This window comes from Callospermophilus lateralis, chromosome 12 (assembly GCF_048772815.1).
Source record: "Callospermophilus lateralis isolate mCalLat2 chromosome 12, mCalLat2.hap1, whole genome shotgun sequence".
NCBI classification, from domain to species: domain Eukaryota; kingdom Metazoa; phylum Chordata; class Mammalia; order Rodentia; family Sciuridae; genus Callospermophilus; species Callospermophilus lateralis.
Window position 1 is genome coordinate 68213677 of NC_135316.1, and position 23724 is coordinate 68237400.

The 23724-nt window shown below is 33.0% G+C and overlaps 1 protein-coding gene across 1 annotated transcript; it reads right to left on the reverse strand.

The window, feature by feature from the left end:
* Window positions 1–1217: 1217 nt before the first annotated feature.
* LOC143411417 (coiled-coil domain-containing protein 122) lies at window positions 1218–17444 on the reverse strand. Its single transcript, XM_077110681.1, is given in 5 exon segments — window positions 1218–1355; window positions 15834–15894; window positions 15896–15945; window positions 16614–16982; window positions 17436–17444. Coding segments are annotated over 5 exon segments (627 nt in total).
* Window positions 17445–23724: the final 6280 nt, after the last annotated feature.

The following is a 23724-nucleotide window of genomic DNA, read 5'->3' on the forward strand; positions in this document are numbered from 1 at the left end:
AAATTATATTAAAATATATTTATATGATCAGCATCTGTTTCTGCCTCATCTCCAGCTTAGCTTAGTGGGTACTCTCTACAATCTGTAGGTTCAACTATTTTCATTTGTAGCTGTGTTTATGAGTCATGGTCCAAAGCTGATTATGTTACAGGATAAGCCATTTGAAGTGTTAACCATAGTAAGCCATGCTAAGCCATGATAAGACTATTAATGTCAGACATAATGAGATTATTTATATCAGGTTTTGTATCAACTATACTTTTATTGAATCTCAGGCATATAGAAAGGTGAGGAGAAAAAGGATTTTAAATGTGTTGTTGATGTTGCTTTGAAATCATTTTGTCCTACAAGTGAATATTTAAAACAGTCTCAGCAATAATTAATATTTTGTTTTTGCTACCAAGTATTTGACTCAATGGAGCCATGAAAGGGAGCACCTTTATTTTAAAAGAAAAAGTTAACATTTGATCTATTACCATGGACATAATATTTGCTTTTCTAGGAGAATAAAAATATATTTGTCTATACCAGTTAACTTCTTTCAAGAACTTGCTTGTATGTTTGCCTTACATGATGTTGTAACTAATTTAGTCACAGTAGAAATAAAGAATTTATAGCCAGAAAAAGGAACAAAAATATTACATATTGCAATACTCTAAAATATGTTATTTAATAAGAAATAAAAATGATTGATACCTTCTAAAAGACAAATCTGAGTGAAATATCTGGAGCATTAAACATATAACAACATTATTGTGTATATTAATATTTGTGGGCTAATATGAAGGCAGTAGTAAAAAGAATGATCCAAAAAAGTTTGAAAACAACCATTTTTACTATCTCAACAATTTAAATTATTGAAAATTCTATTGTTTCTCTTCTTCTAAGTTTTTACTTTGTAGCACAGTGAATTCAACATTGTTAAAATGTAAGCATAATGTATTATACACACTTGAAATGTTCACACAGGTTCTTCCACTATTTTCTTGTAAGCATTGCTTTTGCCTATCTAGTGCCACCTGTTATAAGGTTGGAAAATACTTTAAACAACAGATAACTGATTCAAAAAAGATAAAATATATCTGTCATTAAGACAGGCCTCTGCCAGTGGATGCTGGTTGTTAAGCAACCAAAGGGTTTTCTTAAAATTCTGTCCCCAAAGCTTTGTTGTCATGGTCTGTGTTCCACATTGTCCGATGGCAATGTCACTCTTTTTTTCAAACACATTATCTTAGTTCAGCTGCAGTTTTTTCCAGCTGTTGAATGTTCCATCGCCATTATCTTCTATTTGACTGAACCTTGTTCAACTGACAATGTAAACGCTTAAGAATTGCATCATATCTTTTATGTCGTATCTGTGAAGAGGACAGTACACATCAACAGGGCTTGAGAAGAAGAGTCAACAGCCAAGAAAGATCTTTTGCCCACTCTAAGAGGAAAGCATTTGATTAGAAACTGTTGTAAATAATAATGATAATAAATATAAACAGTAATTGTGTGAATAACTATTTATTCAATACTTATTACAAGTTAGATGCTGTGCCAAGAGCTTTCTGCATATAATTAAATTCTCAGAACACCTTATGATGGGAGTATTATTATCTTCATTTTTCATGAAGGGACCAAAGATCAAAGAGTCATTGGTCCAAGCTTTCATAGCTAGCAAGTGCTGATGGTGTTTGAGAATTGAACCCAAGTGAAGTATCCTTAATGAAATACGTTCTGTTTCTCAAGGCAGCTACCCAGTATTAAATTAAACTAAATTCATTCTGAGGCTCACTCTCTTTTCTGAACTGCAACTGAAGATAGTATGTGTAATGGTTTGGATCTGGAATGTTCACCCCTCAAAAACAAAACAAAACAAAACAAAACTTTGTGCTGAAAGCCTGGTTCCCAATGCAATAAGGTTCAGAGGTGAGGCTTTTACTTTTAGGCAATATTGGATCCTGAGGGCTTTGATTTCATCAGTGGATTAATCCATTGATACTAAATGTATTACTGGGAGGTGGGACCTAGTTGGAGGGTTTTTCTACTCCCTGGCCCCCTCTTCTCTTCTCCTGGTGGATCTCTCTCTCTCTCTCTCTCTCTCTCCCCCCCCCTCCCTCTCTCTCTCTCTCTCTCTCTCTCTCTCTCTGCCATGAGTTGTGCAGGTTTTCTCCACAAGGTCTTTCTGTCATGTTTCTGCATTGGAGTCAGAGGACCATAGACAGAGACCTCTATAACTGTGAGCCAAAATAAATTTTTCTTCCTCAAAGTTGTTCTTGTCAGATATTTTGGTCACAGTGATGAAAAGCTGACTAATAGAAAATTTAACATAGGAGTATACTTTTGTAACAAATAGCTGAGTATCAGACAATTACTGTAGCCATGCTTCAGTCAATCACAGGCTTCCACTTGATCAGAACTTGTTCAAATGAGGCCAACATTAAGCAGTGACCAATCAAAATTTTCTCTACCTCACTTTCGTTTTCTGTCCAGAAATGCTACCTGCTCACATTATGGAAAGGATCTCCTGAACCTCTGCTGTTTTTTTTTTTTTTGCCATCAGTTAATAGAAAGGATTCCATTTCTCATATCCAGTGGTTCACTGAAATAGACCCATACATCCATCTAAAGCTCTAAGAGATAACATAGTTTATTTTTTACTATTAAGTGAATCAGTATTTATGCTGAACCAGACAATGATAACACCCAAGGCAATAAAGCACAATGAAAATTTGGAAGATCGTTGGTGTCCTTTCATAAAAAAATAAAAAGGTCAAAATTCCCAATGTCAATGTTAACTATACAAGGAACACACATCTTTATTTTTTACAACCATATAATCCATCCTTTGAAGTGTATAATTCAATGATTTTTAATATACTTTTATTTGTTCTAATTAGTTATACATGAATAGAACAAATTTTGACACATCATACATAAATGGAGTATAATTTCTCATTCGTCTGGTTGTATATATTGTAAAGTTACATAGGTCTGTATTATATATGCACATATGGTAATAATGTCCAATTCATTCTACTATCATTCCTACTACCATGCCACTTCCCCTCCCTTCTCTCCTCTCTCTCTAGTCCAAAATACCCCACTAATTAATTAGTATCCCCACTAATCTACTTTCTATTTTTACACAATTGACTACATTTCATTATAATGGAAACATATGTTGTTTTTTGTGACTGAATTCTTTCACTTAGTATAATGTGTCAAGGGTCGTCTATGGTGTAGTATGCATTAGTACTTCATTCTTTATACTGTCAAATAATAGACCATTATATAAACTACCACATTTTATTTATCCACTTTATCACTTGAGGGATGTTTGAGTTGTTTCCACTTTTTAGCTATTATGAATCATGCTGCTATGAACATTTACATGTAAGAGTTCCTGTGCATGTTTTTGACTTTCATGGGCATATGAATAGGAGAATTAATAGGTAACATGACCTTATGACTTGATAACACCATATTACCAACATATATATAATATGCAGTGTGCCCTGAAAAGTACATGATGTTAGGCAATTCAGGAATGTTGAGTGGCGAAATGAAATGATTACATTTTGAGAGCTGTAACTTAATCAGTGGATTAACCCATTTGGATTAATAATTTGAATGGACTATGGGGTGGTAACTGTAGACAGGTGGGGTGTGACTGAGGGAAGTAGGACTAGAGCATGTGACTGGGGCACGCCCTTGGGGATTATATTTTGTCCCTGGCTCCCCACTCTCTGCTTTCTCGATGCCGTGAGCTGAGCAGCAGTCCTCTGCCATGCCCTTTTACCATGACGTTCTGCCCTTTCTTATGCCCCCAACCCTGGAGTCCACTGACTATGGATTGAAACTCTGAAAGTGTGAACCCAAAATAAACTTTTCCTCCTCTAAGTTGTCCTTATTGGATTTTTTAGTCACAGCATTGAAAAGCTGACTGATGCATATGATAACTATGTTTATTCATTTGAAGAAGTGCCTATTTTCCAAAATGACTACACAATTTACATCCCTAAGAGTAATGTGTGAAGCTTCTAATTTCTTTAAATCCTTGTTATTGTTATATTGCCTTTTTTGGTCATGCCTGTCATCAGATATCTCATTATAGCAAAACATCTATTTTTACATGAACCAATACAATGAAAGAAACAAAAGACCTAAGAAAGCTATCCATTTCATATATATTTTAGAGGTGCTCTAGCAAGTCAGGAAGGTGTTTTTTTGGTCAATTCAAAGAACCATCAAGTTGTCAAAATGTTAATTTACAAATGTATTAAAATAACTGATTTGGCAAAACCATATAGGAGCCACGCTTCTTAGTTTCTGAGGACTTAGGACCATGAGCCATTTTCTCTATCCCTCATTTTATCTTCCTCCTAGGACCAGATCAGGCTATCTGCTGAATCTCCTCTTTGGTTCCCTCTCTCTTTCCCACCTTTCCCTTAGCCCAGGAGTTCTTTACCTTGATTTTTCCTTGAGTCCTTTTGACAACATAATGAAAATTATGGACTCCTTGGCAGAATGTTTTGTTAAATTCATAAAATAAAACACACAATTACAGAGGAAACCAGTTATGTTGAAATGCAGTTCTGCAGCAGGAGCGAAGAAACTGGGACAGAAACAATCTAAGCATTTAAAAATACTGCTATAAAAACAAAGTGAGAATGTGTCAACTAATATTTCACAAAAATTGCTATGAACTTTATATCTTTTTAAGTTTTCAGTTTTTGTTATTTCTGCAAATGTAGATAATTTATTCCAACTGGTGAACTAGTCTTGTTGATCTATGGGCAAAAAATAAAACACTCTTAAAATATTAGAAATAAATTAGTATAATTTTAAAATATGTTGATAATGAAACTATAGCCAAAAGAAGTTTTAAATACATTGAATATATTCAAGAGGATATGTATCCATTTACACATACCATATCCATTCTCTCTCTCTCTATATATATATATATATTAATAAAAACATGTCACTGAATATGCTCACATTCATCTTTATCAGATGTATTAATAGTAATAAGATATCTAGAGCAAATTTTTGGTTAGTAAATTTGGTCAGTTGCAAATTGGTCCACTTTTAAAATTATCCTCCAATAATTAAGCTATGAATTAATTTACAATGGTTCAGAGTAAAAATGTGCAGAGTCACATTAGTGGAACTCTAGATTACTAACCATAGTCAGACTTAAATAAGGCGTTAATACATCTAAAGGAAGAATATATCTTTGGGAGAGTTTCATAAAAAGGGTATTACAAAAATAGACAGTAAGGAATATGTGTCGGAAGTTCTGTCCTGGTCCTATTTGACAAGTATAGCTTTGTGTTGGAGATTGGCAGCTTAAGCACACAGAGCCAGAGGTTAAGAACACTCACACTTAGATGACTGACTCAGTTACCATGATCACAACCCAATCTTGTGATAAAGTGGCTTCCAAAGCCATAGTTTCCCTACAGGAAGAAGCAGCACTGATCACTGACTTAGGTGACTGGTTTCCTTGAAAGATTTATTGTTATAAATTAATAAACTGGCATTTGAGTTTTATATGTCAGTTACTTGCAAACTATATCAGCATCTCTCCATGACTACCTGACTGAGACACTAACAAGTTTACATTTCTAGTTTACAAGGCTAAAAAGCAGTTTTGGCTGAGGTGATTTCATGAAGCAAAGGTCACCTTGTGAGCTTTCTTAGAGGCCAGTCATTTGCTGAGCCTCTACAGGTAGCATTGTGATTTTGATATGTGTCCTAAAATTAAAACTTGATTAGCATTAAGCTGCTTAGGATATAGAGGTTCAATAGAGAAAAATCCTTTATGGTGGCTGGGGTTGTAGCTCAGTGGTAGAGTGCTTGCCTAGCACATGAGAGGCATTGGATTTGATCCTCAGCACCACATAAAATAAATAAATAGAAAGAAAAGGTATTGTGTCCATCTACAACTAAAAAAAGAAAAAAAGAAAAAGCTTTTGCTCCTGGGACATGGATGGTTACTTTTACTTAGTTATTGTTGCCAGCCAAGCAGAAATAAAACCAATAGAAATAGGTGTGGTACTCACAAAACACACTAAAAACAATGAACAAGAATGGATATAACTTGAATAACACTCCAATCTCATTTCCTATTAATTTGGTCTTCATTTGCTCTACTCTGGACACACTTTGCTTCTATGCCCCGAGCCCAGGCACATTCCCAATTTAAATCTTTGCACTTACCTTTCCTTTTGCCTAAAAAGCTCTTCCTTAGATGTTTATATACCTATCTCCTTCACATATTTCAGGATATTCCCTCAAGAGACCTTCTCCATATTTTTGTCCTTAATCCTATTCTTATCTAAAATGCTTTGTATATCTTATTTATGCCTATCTCTCCAACTACAGTGCAGTTTCCATGAGGAAAGAGATTTTTATTAATTTTTTTCCACTACTCTATCATCAGAACCTAAGAGAGTAATTGGCATGTGGTAATCACTCAACAAATGTGTTGAATGAATTAACAAGTAAATGAATAAAACAAGGCAGTTCTTGTAAATCAAAAATTGCACTACTTTAAGTCCTATAAGTTAATGGAATTGTTACACTACTTCATAGAATGTTACAAGAAATATATGGCTGAAATTTATGTTGTTTAAAATTTCTCCATATATGTCATACACACAATGTCATTATTTACGATGGAGAAAATGCTGCACTTAAAAAATGTAAGTTTTGCTATTATTTGAACATATCATTTAACATCTCTGTTTCAGATGTCAAATCAAAAAAGTACAACTAAATGTTTTTATGGAGCTATAAATGCACAGAGATTTAAGTGTGAAGTTCAATGATTTCTTTCAAATTTAAACACCCATAACGTGTGTATCCATAGCTCATTGTAGTATAATATATATAGCATATGTGTATTCTATATATGAATATGGTACAACTTATTTATCCTCTCCTTTTTAGGGGCATTTTGGATGTTTCTATTTGGGAGGTATTAAGAATAGAGCTGCTATAAGACCATACAAAAAATTTTAAGGTATGTTTATATTTTTTTCTTAAGGAAACAGCTAGGAGAGGAATTGGTATGATGTATCATAGGTATATGCTAACGTTTTAATATTAAGGTATAATTCCTAATTTACTGACTTCACTTATTAATTTCTAATAATCATTTGCAGATTCCTTAGGATTTTCTATTTAAAGCATTATGCTGTATGTGAATAATGATATTTTAATTCTCTCATTCAGGTCTTTATAACTTTATTTTTTTTTCTTTCCTTGTAACACTGATTAGGATTACAGTATGTTGAATAAGTGTGATGAGGAAGATTCATTATATTCTTAATTTTCTGAGAGTCATTACTATAAATGGGTTGAATTTTTATTTTTGCTGTTTCTGAAACAAAAGTTCAAAGCCAATCTCAGCAACCACAAGGCACTAAGCAACTTGGTGAGACCCTGCTCTAAATAAAATACAAAATAGGGCTGGGAATATGGCTTAGTGGTTGAATGATCCTGAATTCAATTCCTGGTACTTACACACACACACACACAGACACACACACACACACACAATTATTCAAAAGGTAAAGATCTCTTAGTATTATTATAGGTTTTTCTTTTTTTTTCTTTAATTTTACGAAGTTTTTGCTTATGTATTTTCCAGCTCTGTTATTAGACTGTGAATACACCTTTAGCATTGTGTGACTTCTTGGTGAATTTACCAACTCTCTTGAACTCATAGTTCATATCTTGCAATTGATTTGATACTAACACAGTCACACCAGGTTTCTTAGGATTGGTAGCTTTATAGTTTATTTTTTACTTTCAGTCTATCCTGTGCCTTTATATTACAAGTGCATCTTTTTTGAAGAGGTTATGAGGTTATGCTTGCAATTCATTTCTTAAAATCCAGACTGAAACTTCTCCCTTTTAATTGGAGAAGTTTCAGTCTGGATTTTTGGAGGGTTTATTTGGAGGGTTTAGTAGTTGGAGGGTTTAGTCTATTTACATATGACATAAATATTGGTTTTGAGGGGTTTAACACACCATCTTAATTTTGTCTTCTATTAGTTTCTTTCATTATTTCATTTTACTCCTTTTTTCTGTCTTCTTTGAGTTAATAAAGTATTTTTTATTGTTCCATCTGATTCTTCCTTTGTCTGTTTTGCTATGCCTATATCCATATCCATTTTGCTATGCCTATATCCATGTTTTTAAAAATAAGTTGCTCTAGGTACAATTAACAATAGCCAAGATATGGAATCAACCTAACTATCCGTCAATGTATGAATTAATAAAGAAAATTTGAATATATATCCAATGAAGTTCTTTGCTTCCACAAAAAGGATGAAATCCTGCCATTTGCAACCATATGCATGAACCCAAAGGACATTAAGTGAAATGAACCAGGCATAGAAAGATAAATATTGCACGATCTCACTCATGTGTAATCTGAAAGAATTGACCTCATAGAAGTTGAGAGTATAATCGTGGTGACTGGAGACTGGGAAAAGTGAGAGGGGTGGTGGGGAAAGGTTAGTCAATATGTACAATGTTATAGTTAGGAGGAATAAGTTCTGGTGTTCTATTGTGCAGTATTGTACAGTAATGTGTAGGATGACTACAGTTAATGACATACACTGTATGTTTAAAAATAGCTAGAAGAGAGGATTTTGAATGTTCATATCATGAATAAATGTTAAATGTGTAATCACCATGATTTGATCATTAAAAATGTATGCATGAACTAACACATCACATTTTACCCTGTATAGGGGTAATTATTATGTATCAAATAAAAGTCAAAGTAAAACAAAAAGTCATTTTAAAAAGTCACTATAGGAATTTTAATGTGAACCCTTAAAATATCACAATCTGTCTTCAATTAAAATTATACCAGTTCATATAAATATAAGCACTCTATAATGAAAAGACTTTTAGATATCTCTTACTGTGTGTAGGTTATAAAATTCAAAATACATTCTGAAGCATCTATTGACTTTCAAATAATTCAAGGAAAGAAAATACTTATTTCAACATATTATTTTTCAGTGCTTATATTTTCATTCTTAATTTTACCCCTTATATCCATCAATATATCTGTCTTTACCTGTATTCATTCTTTAACAATTTCTGAGTCAAATAGTGCTCTAGTGATTATTTTATTATTTTCGTATCTATGGGTAATATTTTTCAGTTTCTTAACTTATCTAGTACTATTGGAATACTAATTAAACCTTGTGTATAACCAGAATTGTAAACTCTGGATTTTGTTATTTTCCTCTGAAAGTGTTGTGTTTTGTTCGAACAGTTAAATGACTGGTGGATCATCCTGAACTTTGAGACTTTACTCAGCTCATCAGCATTCTTACTATTGTTTCCTAACTGTGCTCCTTGGGAATTTTATCACGTAGGCACATAAAGTTCAAGTTACCGGCAAGGATTTGAAAGAAATTAATATGGATATATGAAATTCCCCATATTAATATTGACTAATTTTGATATTCACCCAATCAATTTCACAAGAAAGGACTAAGAATCTATAAAACAGAATAAAATTATTTCAAATTCAAGATATTATTTTCGTCTTCATTAAGAGCAAGTATTAAGTCATTAGCTCCCAAATTTTCAATTCTGCAAACATAGTAAGTATTCAGACATTATTTCAGAGTTATCATAAGTGCTATTATTTATTGCTCAATGTAAATTTTTCTAGGTGTTCCATATCTGGGACAATGGAATAAAAATTTAAATAACAGAAAGAGCTTAGACTATGTAACCATTATGACTATAATTCTAATTTTTGGTGAAAATAATGTGTATACTGTTTTATTCACTCAACATTAATAATGAAAAATACAACTCTTAATAAAGAAAACTTGGAAACTGTTTAAATATTCACACAATGGAATATTACTCAGCAATAAAAGAAAATTAAAAAAAAATTAGAAAAAATCTACAAGAGAAATTCTTAAGTTAATCAGTGGCAAAAAAATATAGATATAAATATATATACACACACACACATTTATATAATCTCCTACCCATAGGATGGTGCTGAAGGTATATGTTTGTGTGTGTACACTAAAAAGAGGGGAGGGTGATGAAAAAGAGTAATGGGAAAGGAAGTCGTTTTTAAGGAACTATAGACTTACCTCTAATATTTAATTTTTAACAAGAAGAATGTATTCCTAGAAATAAAAAACATTTTTAAGTAAACTTGGGAGAAAAAGAATCCAAACAGATCTGAATTCATATGTTGCTCTGTCACTTATGTTTAGCTGTATGACTTTGTATGCATTATTTAAATTTTTTGAAATTCTGTAAGATATGAGGATTTAAATGAGTTAGAAATAAAGTGCTTGATAAGTACAGGATATCAAGAAATAATAATGCTTAACATTTGTTCTACTTTCTACAAAATGGAATAATTTGTTACCATATTTTCTAGCTGTCTACTGGAACAAATCTTATGGTGCCTTTTAGGTCACCTTTTCTCCCTTGTTTCTCTGGGGTTTTCTCATAGGACTGGCGTCTAGATGTAGTCATTCTGCAGCTGACATTAATACATGAATGCATTTGTCAGCTGTACAGCTACATGTTGTATCTTCAAGTTATACAAGCTTTGTTCATGATCTCCAGGAGCTCTGAAAGTGCATCACTTTCCCCCCATCCTTTCAAAATTTGAGCTCAGATTGTACAAAATTTAGGCAAGAGTAAACCATCAATGCTTTGCACAATGTGTGTTATCACAAAACACTGCTTGCAGCACTCCTTATTTGCTAAAAATGTCTGAAATGCTCCAGTCTCTTCCTGAATTTGGAAAATAACACTTTTCTTTTTTCTTTCTTTTTTTTTGACTTTGAACTAAAAATCAGTGATTGTGTTCAATGCTTTGTATTTTAATCTTTGTGTTTGTATACGTTGTATTTTGCTTCCTCAATTTTTCCCTCAATGACTCAAAGATTATTTTTATTCTCCTCTCTCTTATCTTCCATTCCCTTCTTCCAAAATATATAAAGACAGGCAATGGACAGGGGAATAAAAAGACATTTTGGGATAAATATTTGAAAAAAAAATTTTCATTTAGGAATGATGTAGAAATACTAAAAATATTTATTTGACAGAATATAAAAAACACTGAAATCTAAAAACCATTTTAATTTTTCTGAACCAAAAAATAAAAAAGAAATATTGACATAAAATCTAAATTATGCAATGCACAAAACCATGCATATTTGAAAGCATTAAAAATTAGGAAAAAGAATGTCATCTTATAGGCAAAACATGACCTTTGAACTGTACCAAGGCCATCAGATATTCAGAAAGGACAGGGAAAAAGGACTCAAAATAAGAAATAAGTAATAAAAAATCTTCTGGTATTTGAACTTATCCTCTTCTTTTAAAAAATATACCAATTTACACTACTGCTTATGGCAAAATAGAGATTTACTTCATGTATCTATTTTCCTGATAAGTACAACTAAACCCCCTAGACATCATGTATAATACAAATATAAGAAGTTTCTGAATGTTGGAGAGAAGAAAGCAAACTGCCTAGGGACCTCAGTACACAAGGAATAACATGGGTTTTCCTTTTTACCTACATATCCTAGAGAATATTCTGGAAATGCCAGTGAAGGCAGATAATGAAAGTTCCATGGAAAGCCTGCTTTCTCTAGCCAACAGATGAGGAAAATGGTAGCCTAGTAAAACAAAATGTTTAGTCAATAACTCCTTAAGTCAAATACCACAGGGAGAAAACAAAACAAAACAAACAACAACAAAAAACCTCTTCACACTGGTGAAGACTCGGTGGAAAGTGTAAACAACTATCATTGCTAACTATAATAAGCTTCCCAAATCCTGATTCTGGGGTGGAACTGGAGGGCTAACTGTGGAATCAGTAATTTCAAGCCCCTGATGGGCAGTAGCAAGCCACATCAGATAATCAGCAGAGCCCTCATCAAAAGTGATAATTCCTCTCCTTGCTTTAGAAATGTCAGAGGAGGCCCAGAGAGTCTGGGCTCTCACCACTACTCGGTGGTAAAAAGACCAAAGAGTGTGGTGAAGGTTATTTGGGGAACAGTAAGCCAGGGTGCTATGAGCAGAGGCCCAGAACCCAGTCAACACCCCCCACTTAAGCAGTAACAAGAAGCCCTTGCCCTTCTGTGGGTGTCAACAGACATTAATAGGAGAATGTGGACTTTCTTTACTACCTAGAGAATCCAGAATCTTGAAACATAATACTCAACGTGTCCAGATTTCAATAGAAAACCACTCATTATCCCCAAAACCAGGAAGATCTCAGACTCACTAAGAAATGACAATCAACATGCACTAACAGCAGAATAACACAGAAGTTAAAATTACTTGATGAGCATTTTAGATCAATCATCATAAAAATGCTTCAACAAGCAATTACAAACATGCCTGAAAAAGTGGAAAAAGAGAAAGTCTTGGCAGATGAATAGAAGATAAAAGACCAAAATAAAAATTAAAGAACTAAAGATAAAATAAACAAAATGAAAAATGTCTATGGATTTCAACAGTAACTAGAGGTAACAAGAGAATTTAATAAACTAGAAAAAAAGAGCACTAAAAGCTACTTAGTTGGAGCAATAGATAGAAAATAGATTGAAAAGGGAAAGGAACAGAGCCTCAAGGGCCCATGAGACTATAACAAAAGATATAACTTTTGTGTCATTCAAGTCCTGCAAGAGAAGACAAAGAGAAACTGAAAAAAATATTCCAATAAATAATGAATGGAAAAGCCCAAATTTGGCAAAAGACATAAACTTTTAAAATCAAAAAGGTGAGAGAACAACAATAGTTAAAGTTAAATAGATGTATGTCTAAACATGTTGTAATAAAATTTATGAAAACCAGAGACATAAAAATCCTGAAGAAACAAGAAACAAGCACTGGTGTGGGAAGAAATGTCTACTGACAGAGATTTCTCATCAGAAATCATGGAAGTCAGAAGGGTTCCAGTAGCACAATATTTTTCAACTATGGAAAGAACTGTTAACCCACAGTTCTATATCCTATATATGGAAAAAACATTTTTCAGGAAAGAAGGGGAAATATAGACATTCTCAGATAAAATAAATAAATAAATAAAAGAATTTGTCACCAGCTGACCTACCCTAGGAGAATGAATTAACTAGTTTTCTAGTGAGAAAGGAAATTAAAAGAAGGAATCTTAGAATTATCAGGAAGGAAGAAAAAGCAAGATGGAACAAAATTAGGTATAAAACAAGGACAGATGGAGAAGTCATAGAGAAAGTAATGGGTTTCTTTTTGAGTTGAAGAAAACTCCTAAAATTAATTTGGATGATGGTAACCTGGATCTATAAATACACTAAAGGCCACTTAATTAAATGCTTTGGTGAATGGAACATGAGTTATTTCTCAGTAAATCTCTTTTCAAAACTCAGCTGATGAAATTGCAGTTGCTATGAAAGGGGCACAAAACAACTTTCTGGACATGCTGGGAAAGTTCTATGTCTTGATCTAGATTATGGTAACACAGATGCAAGTTTACATTAATCAAAATGAAAATCAACTCAAACAAACTGGAAATCCATATGGAGTAAAATAAGATTTAATCCCTATCTTTCCCCTGCACAAAACTCAATTCAAAGTGGATCAAGACCTAGGAGGTATTAGACCAGAAACACTGCACCTACTAGAAGAAAATGTAGGCCCAACACTCCAACGTGTCATCTTAGGAATCAAGTTCCTTAATAAGACTCCTAAAGCACAAGAAGTAAAATAAAAAATCAATAAATTGGTTGGTATCACACAAAAAATGTTTCTTCACAGCAAAAGAAACAATCAAGAGAGTAAAGAGAGAGCCTATGAATGGGAGAAAAATCTTTGCCAGCCACACTTCACATGAGGATACACAAAGAACTAAAACAGCTTGACACCAAAACCAAAACCACAACAAAAACATTCAAATAACACAATCAATAAGTGAGCAAAGGCACTAAAAAGACAATTCTCAAAAGAATAAATACAAATAGTCAACAAATATATGAAAAAATGTTGAGCATCTCTAGCAATTAGAGAAATGCAAACCAAAGAGAAAATAAATGTTAAAATACACTTTGAAACTCAAAAACAAGAAACACTAAGATTTCACCTCACTCCAACCAGAATGGCAATTATCAAGAATACAAGTAAAAACAAATGTTGGTGGGATGTGGGGGAAAGGCTACACACATATATTATTGATGGGACTGCAAATTAATGCAAACACTCTAGAAAACAGGATGAGATTCCTCAAAAAACTAGGAATGGAACCACTATTTGATCTAGCTAGTTCATTCTTCAGTTTTTACCCAAAGGTGTTAAACTCAACATACTACAGTGACAAGTTACATCAATGTTTAGAGCAGCATATTTCAGTATACCTAAGCTATGGAAACAACCTAGAAGCTTATTAGAAAAAGAATAGATAAGGAAATTGTGGTATATATACCCAAGGGAATGTGATTCCTCCATAAAGAAGAATTATTTGATGACATTTGCCAGTAAATGGATGGATCTGGAGACTATCATGCTAAGTGAAATAAGTCAATCCCCCAAATCCTAAGGTTGAATGTTCTATCTGATATGTGGATGCTAACCCACAATAATGGGATGGGGAAGAAAGAAGTTCATTGCATTAGACAAAGGAGAATGAAGTGAAGAGAGGGAGAGATGGAAATGGAAATGGAAAAGACACTGGAATGAATCTGATGTAACTTTCCTATGTACAGATATGGACATACCATAATGAATCTCATCATCCTGTACATGCACCAGACGGGGATCCTAATTAGAATAAGATATATTCCGTGCTTGTCTAAATATATCAAAATGGATTCTATTGTCATATATAACTAAAAAAACACATAAAAATAAAAAAGTCAAACATTTGCAATTTGTGGACTTATGACAATTGTGCCTTGATAAAGCATTTCAGCATAAGAATAGTACTAGGTAATCTCAAATTCCTTTCCAAAATGCTTTTAACAACATATACTCACACCAATAGTGCTTAAAACTTCAGGTGTTCTACACCTTACCAGCTTCAATAAGAAATTTAAGAGTTGAGTCTTGTCTTCTCTGTTGTTATGGTGTACTTCCATAGTATTTCTTGATAGAGAATATGTAAAGGTGGGAATTTTTATCTTTAATACTTCAGATGCTTTTCATATTGTGTCAAATTAGTTATAATCAAGTGAAAATATGCATCTTCTTAGTTTCCATATTAATGCTTTAATGATGGAAATTATTTTTACTATTAAAAGCATGTTCTTTTCCATATTTGTTCTCCATTCATGTAAATAATAATTGACTATAAAATTCTGTAGGTGGTACCACAGCATTTGATGAGAATTTGTCTCATTTTCGGTTTTGCATTTTGCTTTTTAAAAACATGGCTCTTGAGAATTACAAATATGTAATCAGAGAGATTTAGAATGAGGATAATTTCCATTGTGTTTCACTTTATTTTGAGGAGTATCTGGTGTCTAGGAATTGTCATCTTCTATGACTATAACCTTTGCTGTCTTGCCATTAAGCAGGTATCAAGCTGTTGGTGCAATGAGACCTGAAAGAATTCTAGGATATATTAAAATAGAAGTACTTGCTTTGTTTGAATATATTTACATATTTAAACATCTTTGAATGAGGGGTCTATCTATCTATTAATAATATGTATTTATCTACTGAATTTTATAATTTTTGTCCCCTAGCTATTTTGATAATTAAGAGTAAACTATGGAAACATGAATATAGCAGAAAATTAAGAAATGATCTTATAGAACATTGAAATCTCAACCATTAACACATACCTCTATTTCTTTTGTTTATTTTTCATGTCTCCTCTTTTCTTCTTCAAGAAAACACATTTTTCAATGATTCCTTTACAATTATAATTTCACTCTTTAGCTTTGAAATATCTTCCTGTATATTTATTAAATTTAAAATATACAAGTCAGAAAGGAATGGTCAATACTATAAATCCACAATTTTCAATGTTGCCATATTTTTAGAAAGCTGGATAAATTAAATTTTAATTTTGATACATTGGATTAGAATATTACTTTTATAAGTATACTGGACAAATTACTGCTATTCAAACAAAGCTAACTTATTTTGAAAACTCAGAAGTAAAACCAAATTAAGACAAAAGAAAGTGGTATTTATGGTGGCATTTGCCTGACAACAATGCAAAGGATACTTAATTATCTAACAAAAAAAAATGTATTTTAAGTTTGCACTTTTTATGGCCTTAAAAGAATAGTAAGAGAAATACAAAGATGCTTAAGGTACAATTATTAATTCAGATTCAACTTTTTCTGAATTATAATTTCTGCAACAAATGGATTAAGTGTTCAATGTGATTTTGACTATATGTTTTTAGAAATACAGTGTAAATATTTCCTTTATGCATTTGCACATTTGAGATAGTTGTTATCTAACTCATGTACTTATCGAAGTACTTAAAAATTGTGAAAATAGTTTCTGAAAGTTAATAGAGAGCATTTTACTAACTTAATAATAAATGTATTATTTAATATATTCTTATAATGTGAATAATAGAAAAAGTTTTGATAAGTAACAGTTCAAACATGTACTTGTGTCATTTGGTTCCCTCCTGGATTTTGGAGATCTTGCGTAAGTTCCTCTTTCATTGTCTTTAGTTTTTTAACTAGATCTTATTTTTCACAGAGTTCAATCATAAATGACCATTAGCTTTCTATCTCCCCAAACTATCTTTATGTACTTTTATTTATATAATAAATCTTATATTTTATCATGTGCTCCTGAAAATCTTCTTGGGAGATTTTGATATCAAACTTAAGCTTCACATTGTCTGTATATAAGGACTTGTTTTGAGATTCTGGGTTTCCACATTGAAGTCTGGAATTCTCCACGGCAGCATCCTCATGACAAATTTGCCTCTCCATTACTTTAGTTTCTTCTATTTGTTTTTTAAGCTCATGAGTTCATTCTGTAATATAGTTCAACATTATCATTATTAATTCATGGTATTTAGCAAAAGAGGAAAGTAATTGTTTTGATCCATAATGCATGTAGGAAAATCACTTAACATAAAAAAATACACTTATGAGATATAGAAAAAAAACTGATGCATAATGGAAGGAAATATGTAATAATGTAACAATTACTTTCTAAGAAAGAACCCAGAGTTATGTATTTCTTACTTTTTAATGTTCATCTAATTCTAAATGTTAAAATTTCATCATTTTGTTTTAACATTTTACGTGTAAAAATACTTAAAATCATTTAATAATACATTTAAAGAATATATTTATGGGTGTTAAGGAAGACAATATAATAAAAATGATATAACCCTGACTTAAGAATTAAAAGACTGGGCTGCTGCCACAGACCCTGCTGCAGTACCATCAGGTCTCTTCTCTGGGCACAGCCTCCATTACTTCGGAGGCAATTCTGTAACTACCTCTGTGGTCGCTACTGCTGAACTGGAGGTTTCCTGTCAATCAACTGTTGCCTGCACTGCTGCAGCCATTGCTGCTTCCTCTGATTCTGCTGCTGCCAGCCTGAGATCGTCTGGAGGTCTTCTTTCTGAGTGCTGCTCCCACAGAAGAAACCACTGCCATGAATGCAACTGAAGCCAACACTGCTGCTGACCCTTGGAGATTGCCTGGAGACAATGCCCCCACAGCTGCAATTGTAGCTATGTCTGCAGTCACGCTACTGCTGACCCATTGCCTGATGCCAACAACACCACCACTACCATTGCTACCACGGCCTAGAGGACTGCTTAGGGGAACACTCCAGGTTTGGTTGAATGTGACTGTATCCATTTTGGGACATTAGCCAGGGCCTGGAGCCTGGATGCCAGCAGGTTTACCACCACAAGAGCTTCAGTCTGGGGACTCCAGATGGGACCTGAAGGCCAAATGTGGGGGTTCCTCAGGTTTGGGGGTGCCTAGGGTCTTCCTGCTGAGAGCACTGGTGGTCATTGTCTTGCTGCTGCATCTCCTTTGCATGAGTGTATCCCTAGTGGTCTCTCTGCAAGTAGGAGCAGCATTGAGATCTTGAGACTGCAACATGGCCAATCCTGAGGTATCTAGATTCCAGATCAGTAGGACAGAAACTGGGTTTATGAGGGATCATCTGGGTTTAGTGATCCCAAGAGATGCCAGGGACAAGGCTAAGAAACTGTTGAACACTGACAGAGACAGTTCAACTTTCCAGCAAGACTTATTTTATTTTTTGATTCACTAATCTCTCTACCATATTTGAAACAAAAATTTTTTATGCATCAGTTTATGGAGGACAATGATATATGATTGGTGTTTTGCAATTTTGTTGTATTCTTATGTCTTTAATTTTTTCTCTTTGTTCATATTCTTCCTCTCCCTAGTATATTTTCTAGGATTTTGTTTCCAACTTTTCTCCAACCAACAGCCAATCTCTGTCAGCTACTGTTCCACTCTTCCTGTGAATTTTTACCTTTCTCCATTGGGAATATTGCGTACTACACTAGCTCTGTTCTCTCATCCACCATTTGGAATTGTAAATCATTTTAACAAATATTCTGCTTATACTATAGATAGTTATTGAACTCATTATTTTGGTTCAATGTGAGAAATCAATAGACACCTTAGTGGGAACTATTAGGTTTAAGGCTATATATTGTGTTCATTGGGTGGTATTGATACCACCCAATGCACACAATATATACCAGTAAAGGCAAAGCACTGGAAACCTTCAGGGACATGATAGGTCTACAGGATAGAATTTATCTTGCATTGGATCCATACTTTTAGTGGGAAAATACAGTAACAACATGAAAAAACAAGGGAATAAAGCAACTCAAACAAACAAAGATGCTTCAACAACAAAAGCCACTGATAACACAGTAAAAGAAATGTCCAAGAAGGAGTTCAGATTTTATATAGTTCAACTGATATGTGAAGAAAAGGATAGTATAAGGAGTAAAATCAAAGAAAAAATACAGGAAGTGAAAGATCACTTCAATAAAGTGTATGGGATTGTGGAAAAAAAACAAGCAGAAATCCTTGAAATGAAGGAAACAGTAATCCAAATTATAAATTCAATAGAATGCATCACCAACAGATTAGACCACTTGGAATATATAACCTCAGACAATAAAGACAAAATTTATAACCTTGAAAGAAGAGTTGAACATGTGGAGAAGATGGTAAAAAAAACATGAACAGAACATCTAAGAATTATGGGATAACATGAAAAGACCAAGTTTAAGAGTTATCAGAATAGGTGAAGGAGCAGAGATATAGACCAAAGGAATGCAAAAGCTTTTCAATGATATAATAGCAGAAGATTCCCCAAACCTAAAGAATGGAATGGAAAATCAAATACAAGAGTCTTACAGTACCCCAAAAGTACAAATTACAGCAGACCCACATCAAGACACATTGTAATGAGAATGACTAACACAAAATAAAGATAAAATTGTAAAGGCTGTGAGAGGAAAAAAAAAATCAAATTATGTTATAGGGGGAAACCAATTCAGATCTCAACTGATTTCTCAGCCCTGACCCTCAAAGCTAGGAGGTTCTGAAATAATATATTACACGCTCTGAAAGAAAATGGATGCAACCAAGAATTTTATATCCAGCAAAATTAAGTTTCAGATTTGAAGATGAAATTAAAACATTCCATGATAAATAAAAATTAAATGAATTCACAACTAGAAAGCCTACACTAAAGAGCATTCTCAACAAAATATTCCATGAGGATGAAGTGAAAAAAAAAAGTAAAAACCAGCAAAGGGAGGATCTACATTAAAGTGACATTCAACCAAATGAGAAACTAAGACAAATCAAAAGCCAGAAAAAAAATCAAAATGAGAGGGAATACAAATCATATCTCAATAATAACCTTGAATGTTAACGGCTTAAACTCATCAATCAAAAGACAGACTGCAAGATTGGATTAAAAAGAAAAACCCAACAATATGCTGTCTTCAAGAGATTCACCTCATGGGCAAAGACATCCATTCAAAAGCTGAAGGTGAAAGGACGGGAAAAACTTGTCACTCATATGGATTGTGTAAACAAGTGGGGGTTTCCATTCTCATTTCAGATAAAGTAGACTTCAAACCAAAGTTAATCAGAAGAGACAAAGAAGGACATTTCATACTTCTTAAGGGAATTATATATAAGCAGGACATAACAATTATAAATATTTATGCCCCAAACAATGGAACATCTATATACATCAAACAAACCACAATACAATAATACTGTGTGCCTTTAACACACCTATCTCACTACTGGACAGATCTTCCAAACAAAAACTAAGTAAAGAAACTATAGAACTAAATAATACAATCAATAATTTAGATTTAACAGATACATATAGAATATTTCATCTATCAATGAACAAATATACTTTTTTTCTCAGCAGCACATGGCTCCTTCTCTAAAATAGACCATATCTTATGCCACAAAACAGCAACTCTTAGTAAATACAAACAAACAAACAAACAAAAACACAGATAATATGCTGCATTCTATCATACCACAATGGAATGAAATTAGAAGTCAAGGATAAAATAAAAATAAAAGCTACTGTAACAAGCGTAAACTAAATAAAACACAATTGAATGATGTATGGATAGTAGAAGAAATCAAGGATGAAATAAAAAAACTCTTAGAGGTAAATGAGAACACTGATACAACATAGCAAAATCTCTGGGGCACTATGAAGGCAGTATTAGGAGGGAAGTTTATTGCATAGAATGAATTCATTAAAAGAATAAGAAGTCAACAAGTAAATGACCTAAAACTTTATCTCAAAGCCCTAGAAAAAGAAGAGCAAATCAACACCAAAAGCAGAAGAAGACAAGAAATAATTAAAATAAGACCTGAAATTAATGAATTGAAACCACAGTAACAATTGAAAAAACTGACAAAACAAAAAGTTGGTTCCTTGAAAAGATAGATAAAATAGATAAATCCTTTGCCATGCTAATGAAGAGAAAAAGACAGAAAACTCAAATTACTAAAATACAAGATGAAGAAGGAAACATCACAACAGACACATCTGAAATACAGAAAATAATTAGAAACTATTTTGAAAATTTATACTCTAATAAAATAGGAAATATCAAAGACATCAACAAATTTCTTGAGACATATGACTTACCCAAACTTAGGATGAGATCATACATGATTTAAATAGATCAATTTCAAGTAATGAAATAGAAAATGCCATCAAAAGCCTACCAACCAAGAAAAGCCCAGGATCAGATAGATGATGAAAGAAAAACCTTCCATGATAAACAAAAGTTTAAAGAATTTACAACTAGAAAGCCCGTACTACAGAATATTGTCAGCAAAATATTCCGAGAAGATGAAATAAAAAACAATGAAAAAATTAGCAGAGAGAGGTATTACACTAAAGGAAAATCTAATCAGAGGAGAAAACAAGTCACGTTAAATACCAAACATAAACAATAATGGCTGGGAATACAAATCATGTCTCAATAATAACCCTGAATGTTAGTAGCCGAAAATCACCAAACAACATAGACTAGCAAATTGTATTTAAAAAAATGTTGCCTCCAAGGGACTCATCTCAAAGAAAAAGACAACCACAGAATGAAGGTGAAGGTTTGGGAAAAATCATACCACTCACATGGACTGCGGAAGCAAGTAGGGGTTTCCATCCTCACATCAAATAAAGTAGACTTCAAACAAAAGTCAATCTTCTCAGCAAAAGAAACAATCTGTGAGATGAATAGAGAGCCTATATGTTGGGAGCAAATCTTTACCCCTCACACATCAGAAAGGGCACTAATCTCTAGGGTATATAAAGAACTCCAAAAGCTAAACATCAAATAAATAAATAAAAATAAAAACAAAACAAACAAACAACAACAAAAAAAAAAACAGTAACCCAATCAAAAAATGGACCAAGGACCTACAGAGACACTTCTCAGAAAATGATATACAGTCAATCAACAAATATATGAAAAAATGTTCATCATCACTAGCAATTAGAGAAATGCAAATCAAAACTACTCTTAAGATATAATCTGACTCCAGTCAAAATGGCAGCTGTTAAGAATACAAAAAAACAATATATGTTGGCAAGGATGTGGGGGAAAAGGAACACTCAATACACTGCTGGTAGGATTGCAAATTGGTGCAATGAATATGGAAAGCAGTATGGAGATTCCTTGACAAGAGGAGAATGGAGCCACCATGTGATCCAGCTTTCCCTCTCCTTGGTCTATATCCAAAGTACTTAAAAAACAGGTTACTACAGGGACAGAGCCACATCAATGTTTATAACAGCACAATTCACAATAGCTAAACTGTGGAGCCAAACTAGATGCCCCTCAGTAGATGAATGGATAAAAAAATGTGGCATATATACACAATGGAATTTTACTCAGCAATGAAAGAGAATAAAATCATGGCATTTGCAGTTAAATAAATGGTGTTGGAGAAGATAATGCAAAGTGAAGTTAGCTAATCCCCAAAAAAGAAAAGCCAAATGTCATCTCTGATATTAGGAGGCTCATTCATATTGGGGTAGGGAGGGGGAGCATGGGAGGAATAGACAAACTCTAGATATGGCAGAGGGGTTGGAGGGAAAGGGAGTTGGCAGGGGGTTAGCAAGGATGGTGGAATGTGATAGACATCATTATCCAAAGCACATGAATGAAGACATGAATTGGTGTGAATATACTTTGTATACAACTAGAGATGTGAAAAATTGTTTTGTATATGTACAATAAGAATTCTAATGCATTCTGCTGTCATTTATTTTTTTAAAATCAATTAAAAAATTAAAAAGAAAAAAAAATAAATTTACATATATGCCCCAATCAATGCCGCATCTACATTCATCGAACAAACTCTTCTCAAGTTCAAGGTCAAATAGACCACAATACAATATTTTTTGGTGTCTTTAACACATTTCTTTCATCACTAGATAGATCTTCCAAATGAAAGCTGAACAAAGAAACTATAGAACTCAATAATACAATCAAAACTTAGAGTTAACTGATATATATATAGAATATTTCATCATTCAAAGGGAGAATATTCTTTCTTCTCAGCAGCACATGATCCTTCTCTAAAATAGACCACATGCTATGCCACAAAGCAACTCTTAGCGAATATAAAAAAAAGTAGTAATACTACCCTGAATTCTGTCAGATTATAATGGAATGAAATTAGAAACCAATGATAAAATAAAAAATAAAGGCACTCCAACACCTGGCCACTATATAATATGCTAATGAATGTACAACAGGTTGCAAAAGACATCAAGGAGGAGATTAAATAATTCTTAAAGGTGCATAAGAACACAGATACAAAATATTGAAATCATTGGCACACTATGAAAGTAGTTCTAGGATAAAAGTTTATTGCATGGAGTTTATTAATTAAATGAAGAAAACATCAACAAAAAATGACACAATATTAAACCCATAGCCCTAGACAAAAAAGAACAAATCAATTCCAAAAGCAGCAGAAGACAGAAAATTATAATCAGAACTGAAATCAATGAAATTGAAACAATTGAAAAAATTGACAAAATAAAAAGTTGGATCTTTGAAAAAAAGAATAAAATTGACAGACCCTTAGCCATACTAACAAAGAGGAGAGAGAAAACTCAAATTACTAACTTATATGATGAACAAGGAAATATCACAACAGACACTCCAGAAATTAGTTTGAAAAC